The sequence below is a fragment of the Pelodiscus sinensis genome, chromosome 3 (assembly GCF_049634645.1).
Source record: "Pelodiscus sinensis isolate JC-2024 chromosome 3, ASM4963464v1, whole genome shotgun sequence".
NCBI lineage: Eukaryota > Metazoa > Chordata > Testudines > Trionychidae > Pelodiscus > Pelodiscus sinensis.
The window spans coordinates 97,898,632-97,922,227 of NC_134713.1; the positions used below are offsets into that span (position 1 = coordinate 97,898,632).

General features: G+C 46.4%; 1 protein-coding gene across 1 annotated transcript in view; it reads right to left on the reverse strand.

Moving 5' to 3' along the window:
• IFNGR1 (interferon gamma receptor 1) overlaps window positions 1-23,596 on the reverse strand; it is a 31,465-nt gene extending 7,869 nt beyond the window's left edge. The window contains exons 1-5 of the mRNA XM_075924263.1: window positions 23,122-23,596; window positions 7,485-7,599; window positions 6,425-6,597; window positions 2,615-2,763; window positions 973-1,150 (exon numbers count right to left, since the gene is read on the reverse strand). Coding sequence (XP_075780378.1) covers window positions 973-1,150; window positions 2,615-2,763; window positions 6,425-6,597; window positions 7,485-7,599; window positions 23,122-23,209 — 703 coding nt within the window. The 5' untranslated portion in view covers window positions 23,210-23,596. The remainder of the gene's footprint in view (window positions 1-972; window positions 1,151-2,614; window positions 2,764-6,424; window positions 6,598-7,484; window positions 7,600-23,121) is intronic.

A 23,596-nucleotide genomic window follows, 5' to 3' on the forward strand; every position in this document is an offset into this window, starting at 1 on the left:
GGCCAGTGGGGAGGCTGCAGGAGTGGGTGGAGGACGGGGGAGTAGGGTATCTGGCAAGGAGGGAGGATGCAGGAGCAAGGGAGGATGCAAATGATCTGTGGCACGAGCTCAGTACCCAGCCAGGAAGGAAGTTGGTGCTGGCACTACAACCTCATGGGAGGACTGCAAGGTTGGAGCATCAGTGCGGGCTCCCTGCTGGCAGGGTAGGAGGTGTGGACTGAGCTCGAGCCACGGACCACCTGCAAGATGTCCCCAGTTGGAGAACCTCTGCTTTAATAGGATCTTAAGTGGTGTAAGACACATATAACTAATCCACTGTTTGGGCTGCTAAAATTATTAAGACTGATTTTAAAAGTGTAAATTGTGGGTAACAGCCCCGGAAAATCAATCGAGGTCCTCACAATAGTCCAGAGGTTCTCAAATTGGTTTCAGGGAGTTTTGATTACCCTATCCATTCTACCAAATGCAAGGCAGAGCACAGCAGAGAAATGAACAAAAATACCATGCTATCAGATTTCACCAGGGTCTGTTATTAATGGGAATTTTTAATAAAAACTAAATTAAGACTAAGAATTTGCATACTCTCCTTAACTCACATGCAATATGTAGGTATTATGGAACACACAGTAAAGAAGTTTAGCCAGCCTCCCCCATTTTTAAGTAAACCAAACAAGTTCAAGAGGTAAATAATAAATAATAATAATAATAATAAAAGAGAGACTTGCTTTATATCTTTATCATAAGCTTATGGTTATCTTAAATTCAGAAAGGTCTACACATTTTACTGGTTATAAATTTCAACTAGCATTTGTGCAATTCCAAAGTTTATCTTCGAACAACTAATATAATGATTCATTATTTCCTAATTACACAAGTCTAGCTGCAACTCGAACAAATTATGGAACCAATCAAGTAGATAATGACAGGAAGGGCAGAGTCTTCAGAAAAGTGGATTAGACTTTTATAAATTACCTCGTGGCTGGGTAAAAGTAACATGAATGCAACTTTCATTTGATTGGGAAAATCCTCTATCTGAAACCATTGACGAATGTCCTTTAGCTGACACACAGTAAGTGGACCTCATAGAAATGAGTGGAATGTATATGCTACATGTATTCTTCTTACATAGGTCTGTTTGAAACTCTTTGATCTGAAAGAAATGTAAAAAGTTAGATTAGGGCCTTAATTTGAATTTATAATATTGACTCAACATGTAAAGACAGCATTGTCACCTTAATGCTAGAACTTAAAATGCTAGGGATCAGACCTGTTACTGCTACAGATCTGTGCACTGAAACAGCTGTGCATCTCTGCTAACAGTTATTTGCAAGCCAACAACCTTAACTTCTAGTAGTATTAACAAAAATTAATTGCACAATAATGAGACTCCAGCTGACCCCAGGCATTTCAAAGGGGCAGCGCCGTGAGAACCGGCCTCTGCTGGAGTCCCCAGCTGACCCTAGGCTTGAGTGAATGCCTTCTACTCTCCTTTTGGGTGTCAGTAAATAGTGTATTAATATTTGCAAGGAGAGCATGACTATTTATAGTTGACTCAGATTCGTTCATCATTTTAAAGCTAAGGTATGTGTGGATAATATGCAATATGTTTACTAACTTGAGCTGGTAGAAAGGATGATAATACATGTACTCCACGTGTAGTGTTAATTTTCTTTTTATTTGTTTTCATGTTAAATAAACATCATAAGCATTGCTCCTTGTTAATTATCCCTTGTTTTAATATATTTTCTTCCACCCTATGGACTGTTTAATATATATATTTATATCTAGGTTGATTTGTTTGTACTGGTGGTGTACATCCACACACTACCTTAATATCGGTGTTGCACATAAGAAATTTCACCCGCTCAAGAATGGAAAATGTAGAGGGAACACTGCCCAGGATGGCTGATTCACTGAGCATACAGAGCAGACTGGATAATATCCAGTGAATGAAGTAACTCAATGCAATAAAGAAAATTTGGGTCAAGCCTTATATGGAATCACATTCTACATATCATTGTCATGCAGTAAAATTAATATAAATTAACAGATATACTTTGAATCCATAATGTAGTGACTCATTATTTGGGCAGGATAAGTGGAATATAGTAAGTGAGATAGTGGACAAGACATTTAATTAGGTGGATAAAAAGCAAATACTGAACAACTCCTTCCATTCAATATAAGGTGCTCAAACACCACAGTGAGGGACAAGAAAAACCTAAATGGATTAGGTGTGAAAGGCACATTTAGTAAAACAGGGGCCCTATAAAAATAACGGCATGTGACCATGTGATTAAAAATTACTACAATGAATACTCAAAAGACAGGGCTGTGATTGAGGTTCCACAAATCAACATTTCAAGGATTCACTTGTGTATTAGCAATGTTTACATTAAAGATATTTCTCAGTATCCCTTGGATGTGTGTGTAATTTAAAGTAATAAAAACTTATTTGTTACTCTATCCCCTTTCTAAAGCTATGTATTTGTTTTTTTAAAAGGCCAAAAGGTATAGAATCATGGAATACTAGAACTGGAAGGGACCTCGAGAGGTATGATCTAAAACTTTCAATTTCAGAGGTATGATCTGAAACTTTCAATTTAAAACATACCGGATCTTCACTGGACCGCAAAAACACCGTGTAGGTGAAGTCTTTCTTTCTTCTAACAGTGGGAGGTAGTTTCCGATATGGGTGGTGAATCTCAACCTTGATTTCATTTGTCTCAATTGAAACATTCAGAGTAGGTGCTCCTATTTTTCCTGAAACAAACGTGTACCTTCATTATTAGGCTGAAGAATTCTGAACCGGAATTCAACGACAAATGTGGGGCTAACAGATAACAGCATTCATGGTTTATTTTCAAGAGGAAAAAATTACTTCCGAAGACATACCAAAATAATGAAAACGATTACACACCTAATGGGAGGGATGCTGCAGAGGAACTGAGTCTTGGTTAAAGGAATATACTTTAGGCTGGGCACAAACCTAGCAAGAATGGGTAGTATCAGTGAGGTCTGCCAAGTGGCTTATAAAATTTAATAGAAAAATGTAAGCATATAGTTGTTTGAAAAAGTGTCAAGTGGGCAAAAATTAAAGTACTGAACAGAAAAAGAACATGGCAAGTGAACAGATGTGAAGAATGTGTAAATAGGCCTATTTTGGTTAAAGGACGGCTTTTTATTTCAATGTAGCTATATCAACTAGGAAATTAAACTGGAGTAAGCCATTTTTAAACCAAAACAAGAACAAAAAAAACTGTTTATACAAGAGTTAGTTTGCACAGATACAAAAATGACAGGAGACAACAATTTAAATGTAATCAAGGGCCACAAAAGCCACTAAAAATCTTTTGGCAGGCCATTTTTATTAAGAGGCTTCCAGATGAAGCAGAAAACAAAGCTGTTGTGGTCCAAAAACCAGCAGCTCTTGTTATCTGGAGGGCAGCTCACTTGGCTGTTGCTGTGAGAACATGTGCCAGAGCAACAAGTCCTGCACTGATACCACAGTTCTGGGCTCTGCAAAATATATTAGGCTCTGTGCCCACCAGGAAGGGAGCAACCCCACCAAAACTGGAGAGCTGCAACCTCCTGGCTAACTCCACCAGGTCCTGGGGAACACCCTTCTCTAGATGGTGGAAAGAGCTCCATCCTGTTAGCCATCTTCTGGCTCCATGATGGCAGAGCCTCTTGTCCCTTTCCTCTGGACACTGGAAGAGCTGCCTTCTCAGGTTCAGAATTAGGTAGGCCTGGGCACTAGGGCTGCCAGGTGTTCAGTTTTCTACTGGACAGTCCGGTAGAAAAATTCAGAAAATACTGGACATGTGCAATGTCCGGTATTTTCTGAAATTCTGGCTGGGCGCCAGACGGAAGCCTGGCAGGGGTGGGAGAGCAACTGGGAGGCGGGCTGCGATTGCCGCTGGGAGTCCTGTGGTCACGTGCAAAAGCCCAGCGGGGGGAGTGGGGGCAGCAGCCGGCACTCCCAGCTACTCCTCCCACCCCGCTTCTATTAGCAACTAGAGGGAATGACTGCCGGGGGCGCGGCCTGTTGGACTCCGGCTACAGCCAGTGGCTGCACCCCCTCTCCGCCCGTCAGCTCTGCTTCCCGCCCCACCCCTCCTGTCCAGCCCTCCCAGCCCCCGATATCCCCCAGCTCTGATGCCCACCCCTCCCTTCCTCCCGGACAGCCCATCCCGTCCCTCCTCCTTCCCTCCCCCCGCCCACGATCAAGTGTGTCTGGTATTTTGTGGGGTGTCTACCTGGTAACCCTACTGGGTACTACCACGGGAAAGCCTAGGTAATCTATGGTTACACCCCCTGGTTAGCAGGCCAAATAAAATGTATCAGAGCACCAGTTGTGGCCCAGGGCTGCCCATTGCTTGTCCCTGATTTTAGCAAATCCAGTGTAACTTCATATATATATATATATATATATATATATATATATATATATATATATACACACACACACACACACACACACACGCACACCTTAAAATTCTGCCCTTGACAGAAAACAGAAAAACAAAGCAAAGCAAATGATGTATACATGAGTCTAAATCACAAAATATAGGACTATTGCTTGATGAAATCTCACTCAAATATTATGCAGGATCTACAACCACCACATAAAAATCAAGATTATTAAATTTGGAAAGAAAAACAAGCTAGGACAATAAGCAATCTCAGTAATTACCATGGTAATAGGATAAGAAGTTGCTTATAAAAAATAGTACCAATTTATGTCAGATTGGGCATTGGACACGGACGAAGGGCCTTGCAGACACTCTCTCTTTTTTGCTGTAAAGCTAAATGAAATGCTATTACAGGTTGAACCTCTCTGGTTTGGAACTCCCTGGTCTGGCAGGATGACAGATGTTGCTAGACCTGAGAGCCCCAGCTGCAAAGGTTGAGAATGGGCGGGCGGAGGGGGGGCACGGAGCGGAGCAAGTCTGGTCAGCAGCAGCCTGCAGGGGCTGAGAGTGGAGGTTAGAGAGCCCCAGGAGCAGCTGCTGTCATGTGTGGAGCTGGGGGCAGCAGAGCCAGGCTGGTGGGCTAGAGGAGTTCAGGTGGTGCCAGATTATCGGATATGCCAGAGTATTGGGACGTACTCCAGCGGGGGGCTGTGATGGGTCTGCCGGGACCTGCACTGTGTCCGGGAATGGTGCGGTGAGGGGCAAACCCTCCGCCGTTTTGCAGGAAGGCGGGGGAAGCCCCGCACTGCCACCGAGTTTCTGGGAGGGGAGCGGGCTCCCCACTCCCGAGACTGCAGTACTGTAGTTAACACCAAGCAGGCGAGTGAGGGGCAGTACTACGGGACCAACCCGGCAGCACCCCAGCTGCTCTGCAGCTTCCCCAAGACCGCCACTAGTCAGTTTCAGCAGCAGCAGACTTGGGGAAGCGGCGCAGAGCAGAGCAGAGCAGCTGGAGCGCTGCCAGGTTGGTCCCGCAGTGCCGTCCCCACCCCCCTGTTCGGCGCCCAGCAGCACCCCAGCTGCTCTGCTCCGCGCTGCTTCTCCAAGTCCGCTGCTGCTGAAACTGACGAGCGGCGGACTTGGGGAAGCTGCAGAGCAGCTGGAGTGCTGCTGGGTTGGGCCCACAACGCCGCCCCTCACTCCCCTGCTCGGTGATAACTACAGAACTACAGTCTGGAGGGTGCGGAGTCCACTCCCCTCCTGGAAACTCTCGGCGATGGCGCGAGGCTTCTGTCGCCTTCCTGCAAAATGGCAAAGGGTCGCTCCTCGCCCCGCCATTCCCCGGCCACCCCCCAACCCACAGTCGGTTGCAGTGCAGGTCCCGGAAGACCCATCATAGGGGTATAATCCCCTTTCCCTCTTCTCCCCTTCCCTTTCCTCGCCGGGAGCACCCATGGGGCTCACAGCAGCTCCAATTGTCCGCCTGGCCGGAGCACTTCCGAGTTCCAGTTGGTGCCGGACTATCGGGAGTGCCGGACAATTGGAGTTTTACTGTACTACAATGCTTAAAACTTTAAACACAGGACATTATGCTATGCAGTCATACTACAGTGGACTTCCAGGTAATCATTTTGGTTGATCAGCAAGTGGATAACCGAAGGCACAACGAACAGGGATAACTTTGTCTAGCATTGTAAGACAGCACATCAGGGGTGCAAAATAAGGAAAGTATGCTAGTGAGTCCATTACCAGCACCATTTCTCATTAAATATTTGGAAAGGCGCTTAGATATTCGTGAATGGGCCATACAAGTAAAGAATGCTAGTAAGCAACCTGTATGTTCATCCCAGCCCCAAGTTATTACTATGATATTCTGAACCAAATATACAGTATTGCACCAGAAAGGTTTTTATAGTCATCTTTTAATGTAGAAGAAATGCTATGAATTCATTTGAATTCATTCAAATCACGTTTCTGGATATAAAATGTATGTTTACATTTAAACTTACCATCCCGTCGCAGGACAAATTCTTTAGTCTCAACAAACTCAGACTCTTCAGACTCAATTAAAGCTTTAACTCTAGCCCAGTAAGACTGACTGGGTTCTTCTATTTCATTAGAGAGGTCACAATAATGTTTTATTGTTTTCACGCAGGTGCTGACTGTCTTATATTTCCCTAACCTGTAAAACAGATTGAAGAGTAATTAAGGTTATTTTACAGTCTTTTACAAAACAGATGTCAGAATGGAGAAATTCTGTCTTCATTTATACACATACTGAATTCCATAGGGACTGCATGATTTCACTGTGTAGAAATAAAACTTTCCTGGTGATTTAGCAAAATGAAAGGAATCACTACATGAATGCTTTTAAAGTAGAGATGTAAAAATAATTAAAAAATGTAACCATGATACAGCTAAGAATCCTAGGATATGTCTACACTACCCTCCTAGTTCGAACTAGGAGGGTAATGTAGGCATACCGCACTTGCAAACGAAGCCCGGGATTTGAATTTCCCGGGCTTCATTTGCATAAGTGGGGAGCCGCCATTTTTAAAACCCCGCTGGTTCGAACCCCGTGCAGCGCGGCTACACGGGGCACAAACTAGGTAGTTCGAGCTAGGCTTCCTATTCCGAACTACCGGTACACCTCATGGTACACCTAGTTCGAAATAGCGGGGTAGTGTAGACATACCCCTAGCTATTACATGCACTGTGTGCACTGCAGTATAAAGTTGAAATAAGCAAACCCACCCTGGGCTTCTGGTCCTGCTCCTGGGGAGGCTTCACTACAGACTTTGCAGCTAGCTTCCTAGAAGCAGAGGCCCTCACAGGCCCCTCTCCCAGGGAGCTGGTATGTAACCTGTGGTGGGGGAGCTGGGCCAGGCCTGCTAAGGACAGGGGCTGCTCCAGCTGGCTGGCCCCTTTCTGGAGTGGGACCTACTGGTTAACAGGAACTGGTAAGCGGCACCTGTTAAGGGTGAGTCATACTGGTTAACCAATTAGCCAATTAAATCCCTATTTTAAAGAAAATAAAGTATAGGCATAATGCACGACACAGACACTCACTCATAAGGTTTGATTTCCACGATAAAGTGAGGGATTGAAGGCATGCTCATGTAATCCCAGCGCAATCTAGTTACGAAGTTCAAAGATTCTATTACAACGTTTGTTGGCGAAGGCACTAAAAAAAGAAATAACACAATCAGTATCTTGATGGAGTAGATTTTGTGATATATGAGAACAATCATCAGTAATCCTGAAGTAGTCAAAAAGCAATGCATTTACAAAAAGCTGTTTCAGAAGTCATTGAAGGTAAGATGCTACTTGCTGCCAGGGCCTACATGAACAGGACAGAGCCTGGCAGATCCGCATTGGCTGGGGTAATGGCTTATGTGATATGCTACCTATTTTCCCAACAGCTGCCGGGTAAAGGTATGATGCTGTTCCTGGACCCCCATCGAAGGCTGCCTATGAGATATGATAAGGAGCATTTACTGTTTCTTTCTCTAATCACAGATGTCAACTCCTGTGATGGTTGTAGAATCCCATTATTTCCACTCTTTTCAGCCTCTTGGCTCTTGTAAGAGAGATTGTTTTATTATAACTACATTGTTTTCCAGAGGGTTCTCAATCATTTTTAGGTTAACATAAATGGGAGTATTGTGAGCAAGACACAAGAAGTCATTCTTCCACTCTACTCTGCGCTAATTAGGCCTCAGTTGGAGTAATGTCTCCAGTTCTGGGCATCACAAATCAAGAAAGATGTGGAGAAATTGGAGAAGGTCCAGAGAAGAGTAACAAAAATGATTAAATGTCTAGAAAACATGACCTATGAGGGAAGACTGATAGAACTGAGCTTGTTTAGTCTAGAAAAGAGAAGACTGAGAGGGAACATGAGAGCGGTTTTCGAGTATCTAAAAGGGTGTTATAAGGAGGAGGGAGAAAATTTGTTCTCCTTGGCCTCTGAGGATAGGACAAGAAGCAATGGGCTTATATTGCAGCAAGGGAGGTTTAGGTTGGACATCAGGAAAAACTTCCTGTCAGGGTGGTTAAACACTGGAATAAATTGCCTAGGGGGGTTGTGGAACTCCATCACTGGAGATATTTAAGAGCAGGTTAGACAGACACCTGTCAGGGATGATCCAGAGTGACAGTGTTTGGTCCTGACAGGAGGGTAGGGGACTGGACTCAATGACCTCGAGATCCCTTCCGTTTTAGGATTCTATAATTAACCTCGTCCTGTCTTACCTTTCAAGAGGGAAGCCTACTTGAAAAAAATAGGCTTGTCTCAAGTGTTTATTATACCTTCTGTTGATTGCATATAATTTTTTTAATCACTTTGGAGCAACATGCTTTTGCATACCACTATGAGGTCAGGTGCCTTTCTTTGCTTATATTCTGGCTATCCACTTGAAGTGAGCAGCAATGGTTCTAAGAGAAACATTTTGCTTCCCCTATCTTGTAATCGTTTTAAGTATCTAAGCATGGACAGAGCCTGAAAATCCACTTCCCTTGGCAAGTAGGAAGTTTTTCTAAGCAGGTGTCATCACTTCTGTAGATACAGCTTGTGAGTATCGGACCAAAGCCTCATGTAAGCTGGACACAATTTGCATGAGAAACAGATTCCAAGTTAATAGGTTTTTTAAAGTACATTTCTAGCTTTTATAATTTCAAAGAAATTTTAAAGAAAGAACCAAAGAAAAGCAATGCAGTACTGTCTTCATCAGTTTGCAAACCGAGTGAAACAGCATCTAAAACTGCTTCTCCTATATCACTGGATCAACCTCCTCTGAAATTTCATGAGAACCTGGATGCAAAATTAGTACTTCAGTGCCAGTAATCTAAGCAGAAATATCCAGTTTATCCATCATTTACTAGATGTAGTTATGGCTATTGAATTAAAGAAGGAGTGGCTGTTAACGACTGCTGAAACTGGCATCTGAAGAATGGACAATAGCAAAACTTCTTTTGATTCCATTTGGGGACCGACAGGCTTTTAAACCAGATTCAGAATCCCAGTGTCTCTTTCAATACCTCTAATATCACCCATACAGGGTGGGAAGAAATGCATCACCTCCTGTTCATGGCCCCTTAATCGCTGGCCTGAGGCCACAACCTCAAACTACTTCCCAGGCTTTCCCTAGTGCCCAAAATCCCAAAAGCTCCCCACCTAGTAGCCATAATCTCCCGTTTCCTCCTGATAACTTTTGCAATGCTGCCAATACAAGTCTCTAGAATGTAATATTAGCTCCACTTCATTTTACGCTGTACTAAAGTTTTAATGTCAATACAGCGCAATGTATTGATTGCATTCATTTTTATATTAAAGTATCTTCCCTGTCATTTTTAATTACTTGGAACTGAACCAGAATTTCCAGTAAACCAAGGATTTTGCTGCAGAATTCAGGTTGTTTACTGCAAAGTTAAACAGCCGTTCATGGTAACTTAATAGATTTATTCTCTGATTTTCATTCCATGCGTTTCCCCCCTCAGTGGGAAGACAAACTCTGTTTTACTTACTTTTATGGAATCTGATCAAATGGGTCTGCCATGCTGTTGACTTAAGCATCCTAATTAATGTGTGTCTTTATTATGCTATTACAGAAATCTGTCCAGTTAGTTAAGTTTCAGTTTCTTGTCCTTAACATTGTTAGAGATGGGTGTCTGGAAGACTGATAGAATTGGACAGGGATGAGATTGGATCTTAGAGCCGTGAAAGTGCCTCTTTGCAAACATTGGAATGGTTAATATTAAGGGTAAGAAAATAGAGAAATCAGGAAATTCAGCAGTAAATTGGGTCATGCGACACATCCTGTGTTAATATTCAACATGACCCAGTTTACTGCTGAATTTCCTGACTTCTTCATGCTTAACTTCTCACTGTTAAAAATGATTTCACATCTCAAATGCTGTTGCACTTTGTGCACATTTTCTTTATATTTAAAGCATTAATCAGAAGCTTTTATCTTTAAGTAACTCACCATGTCTATAACCAATATTGATTGGTGTCCCAGAATTGTGGCTAAGCAAGCAGAGCACAATGGGATATTATAGAAGGGAGAAATGTTTAATTATGTATTTTGTTTTTGGGGGGGAGGGGGCAGGTGCATAAAAATAATGTACAAGTTCAAGACCATGATACATTCTCTGTAATGGGTAAAACTAATATTCTGGAAAATTCTGACTAATGATCATATGGAAATGGTTGCTTTAAGCATTACAATGGTTAGCATTCCTGGCTAAACTTACTGTGAAGTTTTTGTGCGCTCTACTTGAGAATAGGGACATAACTGATTTAAACAGGATTTTAACTGGGATCCTGAGAGCGGTGGGGGTGGGGGGATCAGCCCCCAAACCCACTGGACTGAAGTCCCTGGCCCCACAGGGCTGGAGCAGCCTGCCTACGGTGGGCCCTGGGCAGGGGGGCTGCTCCCAGGCAGCAGTTAACCAGTTACCTGTTCACATTCCTAATTGAGAAGGCCTTGTGTTGTCTGTCCCCCCTCTCCCTCTCTATATAGTGTTTTCTGCTGGATGACAGAAATGTTCCTGCCAACCAACAGAATGATGGCATCACATTATCAGTATCATCAGCATCAACAGGCTGTCTTAGCAAGGCGAAAGTGGCCAGAGAGAGGGGGGTAAGCGAGCGTAGTGAACAGAGTGTACAGGCTCCTAGTAGTCCTTTTAGTTTTGTAGCCTTTGTTGGGCAGGGGGCTTCTAAATATTGTGAAGTGTTATCTTCAGATGAAAGAAAATGAGACAAAATGGATGAGTTGAGGTGGGGAACTGGTTTTGATAAGCTGAGTGAATAGCCTAGGACCAGTGAAGTAAGGAAAAATGGGACTAGGATGAGAAAGTAGAGGCAAGGAAGATGCAAGACAGTGCAAGTAGGAGGGGATGAGGCAGGAAGGAACAAAGTTCAAGGAAACGCAAAGAAAAGTCTGTGCCCACTATGGTATATACTCTTCAAGAGTCTGGAATGGAATCCACAATTCCCAAGTCTCACTATTCCTATGCTATTGACACAAATAGCAGGTTTCACAGATGGTAAAGTGTCTCATTCCTCTCCAGTGCTGGTCCCCCATTGGATAGCCTCGTACTCCTATCTCCTATTCTCTTAGCTCAAGAAGCTGAAATATCTGAAGTGGACTTGAATGTTCTAACCATGCAAGTGTCAGTGTAAAGTCAGCACTCAAATGTTAGGAAATGCCAGAATTAAGGTGACCTGCACAATTTTAAATTCACCTTCCATTGTGCACATAATAGGATGTGATCGTGTAATCGAAGATAGTTTTTTCACCACAGCAACCTGCCTCATTCAATGCACAAGATGGACTACTCTGGAGATTAATATATTCTTTAATGAATTTGTTCCAGAAGTTTGAAGGTGTTCTGTAGTGAACAACTTAAGGGATTTCAGGTAGAGAAAGGATGCTCTCATGGTTTTAAGCTAAATGAATGGTACCCTGAAGAACTGGATTCTATCCCTGCCCCTGCTGGTCGAGTTACTTAAACCAAACTTTGCACACGTCATTACCTCAGTTTTCTGGATTTCTGCCCTGAGGCCCTATGGTGTGAGGTGCAGAACATTCAGCAGCTGCAATTGGAGCCAATCAGAGTGATGCTTTGAACATACAAAATGCTATGTAATGCCAAGCATTCAGAAAATCTGGTTTGGGTGTCTCAACTTGGACACCTAAAATTAATAGATACAACATTAAAATAAAAAGTGTCTCAATTCCCTGTCAAATAGGAATAATACCCCTTCAATTTCACAGAGGTGTCTAAATTCATTCATGAATGTTTATGAAACCACCATATTAAGCCTAAGATGGAATTAATTCTGTCTTTATTGCTCAAACTGCTCTACAGGCAGTCCCCGAGTTACGCGGATCCGACTTATGTTACGAACGGGGTTCCTCTCCCTGGTCTCCAGCAGACCAGGGAGAGGAAGCAAAGCGGCGGAACACATGGGCAGCGGACAGGGCTGTCCGCTGCCCACGCGCTCCGAGGCTTGGCTCTGCTTTGCCCCCCCATCTCCACCTGGTCTGCAGACCGGGGGGGGGGGGGGGGGGGGCAAAGCAGAGCCAAGCCGCGGAGCGCCCGGCCAGCTGACAGCCCAGAGCGTCTGGGCTGTCAGCTGATCGCGCGCTCCGCGGCTTGGCTCTGCTTGGCTCTGCTTTGCACCCCCCCCCCCCCCGTCCCCCTGGTCTGCAGACCAGGAGGACGGGCGGGGGGGGGGGGGGGGCAAAGCAGAGCAAAGCCGCGGAGCATGCGGGCAGCGGACAGCCACAGCGCATCTGGGCTGTCCCGCTGCCCCCGTGCTCCGTGGCTTTGCTCCAGACACCTGTGGTACAGCAGCTGGGGCGCTGCCAGTTGGTCCCGTAGCGCCGCTCTGGGCGCTACTGGACCAACCGGGCAGCACCCCAGCTGTTCTGCCCCAGGCATCCTGATTCAGCCACTGCTGGTCAGATTCAGCAGCGGCTGAATCAGGACGCCTGGGGCAGAGCAGCTTGGGTGCTGCTGGGTTGGTCCAGTAGCGCCGAGGAGCGGCGGCGCTACTGGACCAACCCAGCAGCACCCCAGCTGCTCTGCCCCAGGCGTCCCCAAGTCAGCGGCTGCTGAAACTGACCAGTGGCTGACTACAGGAAGCCCCTGCCCCGGGCTTCCTGGAATCAGCCGCTGATCAGTTTCAGCAGCAGCTGACCTGGGGATGCCTGGGGTTCTTAAGTTGAATCTGTATGTAAGTCAGAACTGGCGTCCAGATTCAGCCGCTGTTGAAACTGATCAGTTTCAGCAGCGGCTGAATCTGGACGCCAGTTCCGACTTACATACAGATTCAACTTAAGAACAAACCTACAGTCCCTATCTTGTACGTAACCCGGGGACTGCCTGTAAATGTAAACAAGGCCAGGAGGAACCCACTGGAGAATGAGGAGAAAACACATTGCATAGTTGCTCATTAAGTGAGCATCATCCCTCCCGTACACACCAGGGATGTGAGGGTTTAAACAGTTCACTGGTAAGTCTTACTGGTTAAGGTTAACTGGTGGGGCTGAAGCAGCTCCCTGCCTGCTGCAGACAGAGGCTCCTCCAGAGCAGCTCCTGCTGGCGGCATGCCTGGGTGCCCTGCAGGCAGGAGCTACTCCAACTAGGGTGCAGGAACAGCCCCAGCCCAAGCAGCTGCTGCCTGCGTCAGGGATCTGCAAGCAGGGGCTAGTCTGGGTGAGCTGGATCAGCCCCTGGCTGCAGTGGGCGGTATTCTAGTCCTCCCTGCTCATCTCCCTTTAATCCGTTACATCCTTACTGTGCACCTAATGAGGCAAGAGGGTTGTGGCAAAAATAGTGTATGATCATGTAATTTAAGACTATATATGTGCAAGGAGGCTGAATTAAGGTTTCACAGGCAGCCATGATTCTGGCATTTCCTAACTTTTCAGTTCTTGATTTTGTAATCTTACTATTTTTAATGTAGCTTTGTAAGTACATTAATTTGCCATTTGTATTCTGCATAGCTTACTGCAGTAAGTACTGTATTTACTGTCAGACATTTCAGAATAAATACTTCCAACACCTTTTTTTCTTGTGGTTGAGAATCTGCTGCTGTTTCCTCCAGTTTCCAGTAACTGAAATGTCACCTTCTGTCTCTTAACAGAATTACTAAACCACTTTCAAATCTTGAACATTTCAAATATTTGTGGTCTCGTTCTTAAGTTGACCAAAATGGTTTTTTACTTTCCCTTATTAGTATAACATGAAGGCTGTCTAACATATAGCCTCAAGTCGTTCTGCTAGGTTTGTGTTTGCTCACCAATCTGGCAGAGGTTGGGTTGGTTTATGGTCTACTGTGATACTGCAATCTTATTTGAATATAGGTTTTTGACTATAAAGTCAAACATTTGAAAGTTAGGAAATACCAGGAATAAAATTTCTCATTCAACCTTAATACTACAGACACACAAACTACATAATTAAACTTTTTTTTAACCACATGTTCATTGCTTTATCAGTGCACAGGATGGGTGGTGGTTTTTTGGGGAAAATTATTCAGTGTTACTCTCAGGCTTATAACTTAGGGTTAGTCCCCATATTGTCTTTGACTACCAGCATTCTATATTATGCTGGATATAGAATTATTAGTTTCTAACGCCTAACAGTTTTGTATGGTATTAATGATAATAGTATGAATGGTCTTTATAACTCTACTGAAATAAGTTATCCTCATTTTACAGATAAAGAATCTATGCTATATTTAGAAGAAACATCCACTAATTAGGGCTGTTTCCATGACTGAATACCTAACTTGAGAACTCAGGATCCCATCTTTAAAGTATTCTGCATTTTTAATAATGATATATGTTCAAAGGGCTGTACAGACACTAACCCCTGTCATTAGCTCTGTAAAGTAGGTAAACATATCAGTTTTAAATACAAGGAGACTGAGGTCACATCTTCACTCCACGGAAAAAAATCGATGCTGCTGTAACTGATCTTCTGGAGTTTGATTTAGCAAATCTAGTTAAGACTCGCTGAACTGAACTCAGTGGGCACTCCTGCCGGCATCCAATATTCCTGCTCTTGGGAGGAATAAAGGAAGCTGACAGGAGCATTTGCTCTCATCGGCCTCCTGCTTTTGGGACACTGCCAAGTTTGGCTTAAGGTAAGCTGACTCCAGCTATGTATTCTATGTAGCTGGGGTTGCGTACCGTAAGCTGAGCTGCTGGGTCTAGTGTAGGGCTGGTCTTAAATGGATAGTGAGTTATGAAATGCCACAGAATGAATCAATAGTATAATCAAAATCGGAGCCTAGGATTTCCCAACTCCACACCTTCCTCATAGAAACACTGAGCATCTGCAGTCCCCACTGACTTTTCTTTAGTTGAGTGCTCAGCAACTTTCAAAACAAGACCCCAGTTCTCAGGGCACCCAGAAAATGAAAATAATGACTGGCCACCTGTGGAAAACTTCATTTAAGTTACTGACCCAACATCCTATATGAAGTTTACAGCAGATATATGGATGGAACCCAGTTCTCCAGGATGGCATTCAGTTGCTTTCACACACTTTCTGCAGTCCTACAGATAGCTGCATTCACTATACAACACTGATTCACCTGCTGAACACTTACCAGGACTTCTAGGTCTGTAGCACAAACCTCTATCTCTTGAGCTAAAGTAGTGGTGGTCAATCTGTGGCCCACTGGGGCTCCACCTGTGAACCCTCTGGATGTCCCCTTCCCCATGTGGGGCCTATTTCCGCTCCTCCCTTCTGTCACGAATCCGGGCAGAGTTCCTCTGGGCGGCGTCCACTGGCTCCATCGACAGCTTTGAGGAGCAGTGGGCGCTGTCCGGGGTTCTCTGCTCGGTGTCCCCATCCGGCTCCCTTATTTTGAACCTCTAACCCGCACTCCTTGATCCTTTATTCATTATTTGTCCCAAGCAATTAGTTGGACATGGGTCCAGTGTCCCTCCCATAAAGCTGGGGAGGGGCTTTTAGAAGGTGGGCGGGCTTCGCCCGCCCACCATCCCATGTTTTCAAATAGACCCATGTGCCTTTCACCACTGAAACCCACTTTCTACACCTCCTTCCTCCCTCCCAGCACTTTTGTAGGAGCTGCAAATCTCCTGATTCAGGCTCTATCCCTGTTCCACCCTCTCCCTCCCAGAGCTGGAATGCCACAAACAGGTGATTCATGGCAGCTCTGGGAGGGAGGAGGAGCAGCAAAGACAGAGCCCAAATCAAGGGATTTCAAGGAATTCTGAAAGTGCAGGGAGGGGGAGAAGCAGATAAGCGCAGGACTCTGGTGCCCCAGTGTGTGAGACGTGTGTGGAGGAAAAGGGGGAAGATAGTAGGGATGTTAGCCTGTAGTCATTTATACAATTAACCAATAAGCCTGTCTCAGAGGTGGGGGAAAAAGGGGGGGGGAGAGGAGGTAGGAGCTGATGTCCATGGGGAGTTGGTTTTTAAACTTGCCATGATAATTGAGTAGGTGACCTCACTAGAATTGCCTTCAAAACAAATGAGTCCCAGAGGTCACTATCTAGCAACTGTTTTTTGTGTGCATTCAACACCAAAATAATATTTCTCAGTTGTCAAAAAATTCAAAATTCCCTTAATGTGACTTATGCAATACATACCATAAGAATGCTGAATTGGGATGGCTAAATTATATTTAAAAAATTAAAGCATAAACATTTATCCTATAAGAGCATATGCACTATATTATCTTGATTTCCTTTTATTTCTGATGTGTGTTTAGTTTATTTTTAAAATACAGTTTAATTTAATATTCATCCTTTTTAAAGTTCCTGTCCTAATTTTAATAAGTCTCTCTTTTTGGATCAATATGTCACTTAATTTGTTGAGTTCTTTTTGCTCTATCTAGGAAGCATTAAATACTCTCAGCTGCATTTAGTTAAATAGTACATTGGATTTAGAAAGGGTAGTGAGTAGAAAAAGTGTACTTTTGCATGTTTTGTTGAAAGAGGGAAAGTTTATATTCAAAATCCAACTGCATTTTCAGCACCATTTGGTAAGATTGATTTAAACTAATTCCTATTAATTACAGCATGTGTTTGGGTAGCACTAGGTTATGTGGCATATATACATATATATATGTATATATATATATATATATATATATATGCAGGGCTCGACAAATTCTGGAAAACCCTACTCGCCAGACAAAAAAGGGACTCGCCACCCTCCCCCCCAAAAAGTGTTTTTTTTTAATAGCATAAATTCCTAATAAGAATAAGAACAGCAATTACTAATAAGTTATTAATAAATATCACCCATGTTATTAATAAATATCTTATAAACCTCTACCTTTTCCCTCTGCTGCCATGTCTCCTCCCTTTGCTCCATCATCTCCCCTGGTGCCTGCTGCCCCCCAACCCCTCACCCTCCCCTGCTGTCGTGACTCCTGCCCTTCTCACTGCCCTCAGCCTTCCTGAGACCTGCCCCCCTCCACCAGCCCTTCTCTCCCCACCCCCGTGCCCACTCCTCCAGTAGCCCCACTCTGATCACATGAGCTACCTCTCCTCATCCTCTCGCCTAACACCTCCCTCTACACACCTGCCCTGACTCTCTCCTCTGGTGCTGGTCCCTCCCCTGCAGGTGTCTACTCTTATGCTTCAACCCCAGAATCCCCTGGCACCTTTACCCGCCTGGTGCCTCCCCTGTCCCCCACTGCCCCTGCCCCCTTTGCTCTCTTTTTCCCTGATGCCCACTCCCTCACCACCCTCTGCTCCCATTCCCCTCATGCCCCTGTGCCCTCACACATGACTTGCTCCATCCCCACCTTCCTCATGCCCACCCCTTCTTTCTAGCCTTCTCTCAGCACCTCCCCCTCCTCCCTCTAGCCCCCAGTGCCCTTACTCTCTCCTCTCCCAGCATCACCCTGTCTCCCCTCCCACTGACACCTCCCCGCCTGCCCTTTTCCTCATTCTCTGCACTTGGCCCCCTGGCATTCGTCTCTTCTGCACCCCTGTCCCTTGGTGCCTTCTCCTTTCTTCTTCTTCTTCTTCTCCTGACCTCCTCCCCTCCCCTCCGCACAAGCCCCTTCCCCATATTTTTCCCCTCCCCTCCTCACAGTCCTGTCCAGCCTAGCCCAGCCCCTTCCCCTCCCCCAGGGCCAGCTCTAGGTTTTTTGCTGCCCCAAGCAACACATTTTTGGCAACCCTCCCCCCCCCCCCTTTTTTGGTTGTCTTTTACACTTTTGCATTTTTGCAATGGGTTTTTTCTTTTCATTTTCATTTTTGTCCTGGCATTTTAGCCCTAAAAATAGCAAATAGCATTTTCATTTGTTTTTTTCCATAAAGGCAAAGGCGCTTCAAGTGAATTCCCCCTTTCACTCGCTGCTGGATCACAGCAGCCTTTTCCCTGCCCTGTCCAGCCCCTCCCTAAGGACAAGCACCCCATCACTCCCGATCCACAGGGGAAACAGGATGCAGGGACAGCACAGAGCCAGAGGGGTGCAGGGAACAGTGTGGGGGAGGGTGTACAGGGGCGGTGTGGGAAACGGGTGGCAGAGCCAGAGGGGGGCAGGGATCAGAGAGAACAGGGTGTAAGGGCAGCGCAGAGCTAGAGAGTCGCAGGGAAGAGGGAGAGCAGGGGATCTGGGGTACAGGAGAGCAGGGGGGAATGGGCGGCACGGAGAAAAAGGGATGTGCGGCAGGTGCAGCGAGCCAGGTGGTCAGCTGGGAACCGTCTCTCACTGGTGAGGGGGTTGGGGCCACAGCAAGACTGGATCTGGTGGGGTGGGGCCGCACAGCCAGAGCTGAGCTGCCGCGGCCCTTTAAAATCAGGGGGCCATCCCGCCCTCTGGCTCGTGCCCCGCCTCCTTGTGCCAAAGCTGCATGCAGGCAACCCACTGCTGGGAATCACTGTGCTTCCCCCTTCCTGGCGGCGCTCCGCCCGTAGTTCAGGCTTTGGCCAGCCCGTCACAACCAATAAAATCTACTTGCCACCGGTGAGCGGGCGAGTACATTTGTTGAGCCATGTATATATGGAATACTATCTATCTGAAAAAGTGGGTTTTGTCCACAAAAGCTCATGATACTATATATCATGGTGGCAAGGTCAGTCCCACTCCTGGGTTCCAGCCCCTGGTGAGCCCACTATCCCAGAGTCTAGGTCAGGATCAGCAACCTTTCAGAAGTAGTGTGCCAAGATTTAACTTATTCACTTCTAATTTATCGATCTACATGCCGTGGATACATTTTAAAGTCAACAATAGTCCTACTTAGAGCAGCTTCATTAATAAATAAAGATGCAGATCTTATTTTAGTAACACAGGATTTTAAAAGGGTCATTAAGATCAGAGTTTTAGATATTTGCAACACTCCAAAAAAATTGTTTTAAAATTTTTTTCTCCTTACTTTGGGATACACAGGCTTAATTCCTGGCTCCATCACAGACTTCTTGAGTAAGCTCAGGTAAGCCCCCAAAGGTACATCTACACTACAGCTGGAGGTGTAAGTTACAGCTCAACAAGACATACACACACTACCTTTAGCTGAGCTAGTGCACTGAAGATAGGTCTGCACTGCAGTTAAAAACTCACTGCTGTAAGGTGTGAAGCACACACACCTCCTGGTAGCACTAAGGGGAGCTGAAGATGCACCTGAGTGTCTGAATGTTAACACTGAGCTGGTTGAAAATTTTTAAAGGGTTTTTTTTTCTCCTTTTAGGGAACAGAAAAGGACTCTTTTCAAAACTCTCATCCCAAACTGTTGACATTGTCAAAATGGTTCCTCTTGTGCTAAAAAATGCCTTTTCACTGACTCAAATTTCAAAGTCTTTTATAACTAGTTAGCACCAGTTTTTCGAGGAACATTTTGTAAAGGGAAAATGTCACTAACTTCTTTGGGGTGGGGGGAAATAGAAAAGATGGATGTTTTGAAAAAATAAAAAATGGGTCCTTTTGGCACACACTGAGTTGAAAACAAATTCCTCCCCCCGACTATGAAAACAGGTCGTCATATTTCAGCCAATTCTGGTAACATGGAAAAATCATGAGTTATGCTTTTGTTGATAATTCCAACAAGAGCCTTTAGCTTTGTTTTTTAAATCTAGATCCAGACATACAGAGATATTTGGGTGCCTGAATAGGCAGATACACATGCCTAACCTGATTTGCATGCCAGAACCCCCCACCCTTTCAATTTCTAATGCCCATTAAAAGTCAAATTAAAATAAATGCAATTCCCATTAGGAACCTGTCTCTTTAGGTGTGTATAAATTTAAGACTTTAACACCTCTTTATCTTGTTGCTCCCTTTCAAGCACTGGAGCACCTCCCTTTAGCAGCTGTTTGACAATGCCCCACCCCCCGCTAATCAGCTGAACTCCCTGTCTGCACCAACCTGCTGCAAGCCACAGTGCAGACTCCCTGCTGTGTACGGGAAGGCTAGGACTGAGCTCCTGCCTGCGTACCAATGAAAACTGGCTGGGCGTGCCACTGATGGGATGCTTGCCATAGGCTGCTGACTCCGGTCTAGATATTGCGGACTGGGCTCTGCCTGCCCTTGATGGGGTTGGGCTTCAGGTTTTCCAGCTACAAGGGGGTGGGGCAGGTGCCACTTGGTCTACCTGGGCTGGATAACTAGCCCTCCCCAGCTGGAGTCTCAGGCTATTTGGGGAAGGAAGCCCAAATGCTCCCTGTCCGAGCCCCTCACCTTCCTCTGTGGTCTCTGGCAACATTGATATTGTCTCTATTACAAGTTCATCTCTGCATCTACTCTCTCTGCTCTCCCCATCACAGCAAAGGCTTTTAGAAGGTCCTGGTGCAGCCTCAAGTGAAATCAGGGGGCCCTTAACTGATTTATAGCTGCCCTGCCCCTGATAACTCCCAGTCAACTGTTTCTGGCTGCCCTGAATTAGGTTCTACCTAATTAGGAGAGGGTTTCCTGCTTTTTAGAGTAAGGATGTTAAATTGCAGTTAACTGACTAATCAAGTAGTAAATGGGGCTCTTGTATATTTCAAAGGAGGAATGCAGAACTCCAGGTGCACCCCCCGGGGGCCAGCAGGAAGTCCGGCTGACTCCAGGCCGCATGCAGGTGCCAGCTTTGAAATGTACAAGAGTCCCCCACTGACTCTTGATGACCCCCAATGATTTGCATTGCCTATTCAATTAGTTGATAAGGGCTCCTCTGCCTTTGGAGTTCCAACTGGCCCAGGCTGCATGTGCTGTTCCAGGGTTTGGCCCCAGACTTCACACGGCACTGCTACTTTCAAGCACCCCCCCTTTCACTTTTTCCTCCTTGATGCCTCTTGCTGGGGGGTGGGGGGGAAGAAGAGCAACCAGCCTGTCAACTAGTTGTACACATCCCTATCTGATCCTAGAACATCTGGGCTACGTCTAGACTGGCCCCTTCTTCGGAAGAGGTATGCTAATTTCGAACTTTGGAGTAGGGAAATCCGCGGGGATTGAAAGTAGGAATAAGAGATCCTCTGGAAAAGGGCTTTATTCCGGAGGATCGCGCCAGTCTGGACGCTCTTTTCCGGCTTTTCCCCAAGCCGGAAAAAAAGCGGCGGCCATGTTTATTTAAATCCCCCGCGGATTTCCCTATTCCAAAGTTCAAAATTAGCATGCCTCTTCCGAAGAAGGGGCCAGTCTAGACGTAGCCCTGTGGTCTAGCAATTACCTCCAGCCCATTCCGTTCTGGCCCATTGCTGGACCAGAGAGTTCTGGTTTATAGAGGTACAACTTGTGTTAGGTGCAACTGGAATATTTAAAACAGAGATGGGGAACCTCAGGCCCTGGGGGCTTGCTGCAGCCCCCAGCTTGCTTGGATCCAGACCCCAAGGCTCAGGGCTCCCTCCCCCCCAGCATTGGGAAGCCCGCACCCATGCTCCAGCCCCCCCCACAACTCCACCATGGGGCTGGAGCACACTTGCCTGGACCTCTCCCAGGGCCTGGTGTGTGAGAAGGATGTGGAGAGTGTCTTTCTCCTTCTAAGTAAGAGGCTACTTCAGTGAAAGTTTGTTTTGCTTCTTGTGGGGGGGCCCTGACAGATTCTCTGTGAGTCAGCAGCACCAACCCATAAAAGTTTCCCCACCCCTAATTTAAAAGATCATTTAAGCGGCTAAGAATGGACAGATTGCAAAACCATGCAACAAGGTTTACTGCCAGAACTGAGCCACACCTATTTCGGTCATTTTTAAATAAAAGCTTTACCCGATCACTACTAGTACATATAAATTATTCTTAAAACCTGTCAAAATGTCAATTATACAATGTTCCCACAACAACTAGTCTCAATCAGGCAATTGTTTTTGGCTTCTGGCAATACCCAGAGTTGTTGCTCTTATTTGCTGTACTTTAGGAGCCAAAAGTTCCTCCTAAAATGGAAACCATCTGGAAGCAAGAGTCAAAAAAAAGTCTTCGATTTTAGTTGCATTGTTTGTAGCCAGGAAATCTGAACAAAGCCAAGGCAATAACGTAAGCGAACAGGAAATAGGGATAAAGAGGTGGGGAATACAAGCAGGAAAATAAATAAGCAGTACCCCCACGTCCTAAAACACAGCTAGGCTCACACACACACCTTACAATTTGCTAACTGTGACCTACCAAACCCACTATGAGACAGAACCTTGTCTTCGCTACTTTGCAACACAGAGCCTCTTGAACAGTCCTAAAACCCACCTCAACCCCTCAGAGTCCTTTCTTGCCCCAGAGCCCACCTCAACCACACACCCCGTACCATCATTCCACCCACCCAAAACATACCCCTCTCCTGTCCAAACACCCCCTAGCATCGCCGCCTTCCCCTAGTCCCTTCTCACTATCTCATCCCCCACTTTCGTGTCAATTACCCTCCCTTACAACAGGGCACTGCTGTTGTTCACAGCCCCAGATTCTGCAGGCAAAGGGATTACTAGACCGCCCCAGTGTCCCTTTCCAGAGCAGCCTGCGTGGCTGGGCTACTCCTGGCTGGGGAAGGGGGCTGAAATCAGAGCCCAGGGGCCCCTTCGGGCTCAGGAACCAGGGGGCCGAGACAGACCCACCGTCTGTCTGCTTTTAAAAAAGTACCAGATTCTTCTACCTTTCTTAGAGCGGAAAAGAGCCCGTGGGACTCTGGGGCTCACAGGGCTGGCGAGTGACCGCTGCCCCCCGCCGCCCCACTGCCCCCCCCCTCGCCTGCCCCACTGCCCCCCCCCCCCTCGCCTGCCCCACCACCGTCCCCTCCTCCGGTACCTATTTCCCAGGGCTCCCCGGAGCTGGCCAGGCTGCAGGGCAGCAGCAGCAGGAGGAGAAGCGGGGCGGCGGGCGGCGCGGGCCGCATCCTGGCGCGACTGGGACCCGCAGGAGCGCAGCGGCCCCGGCGCCACGTCCGCCTTCCTAGGGGCCGCGCGGCCGCACCGAGTCCCGGGCCGGCGGGGAAAGCGGCGCGCGCCCGCTGCTGCTCACGTCACTTGCGGGACAGGCTGAGATTCCAGCGCGCGGGGGCGGCCCGCGGCCCAACAAAGGGACCCGCCCGGCAGAGCGTCGGGCCGCTCCCCTGCCCGGAGCCGTCTGCAGCGCAGCTGCGCTGCCGTGTCTGGCCGCGGGCCTGCGCACTTCGCCGCCGCTCTCCCTCCAGGCCACCAGGGAATAGCCTTTGTCACTAGCGCCGCTCCAGCCCCACGCGTGCAAACTTCCTGCGCCTCCTCCAGCCCATCAACAGCAAGCG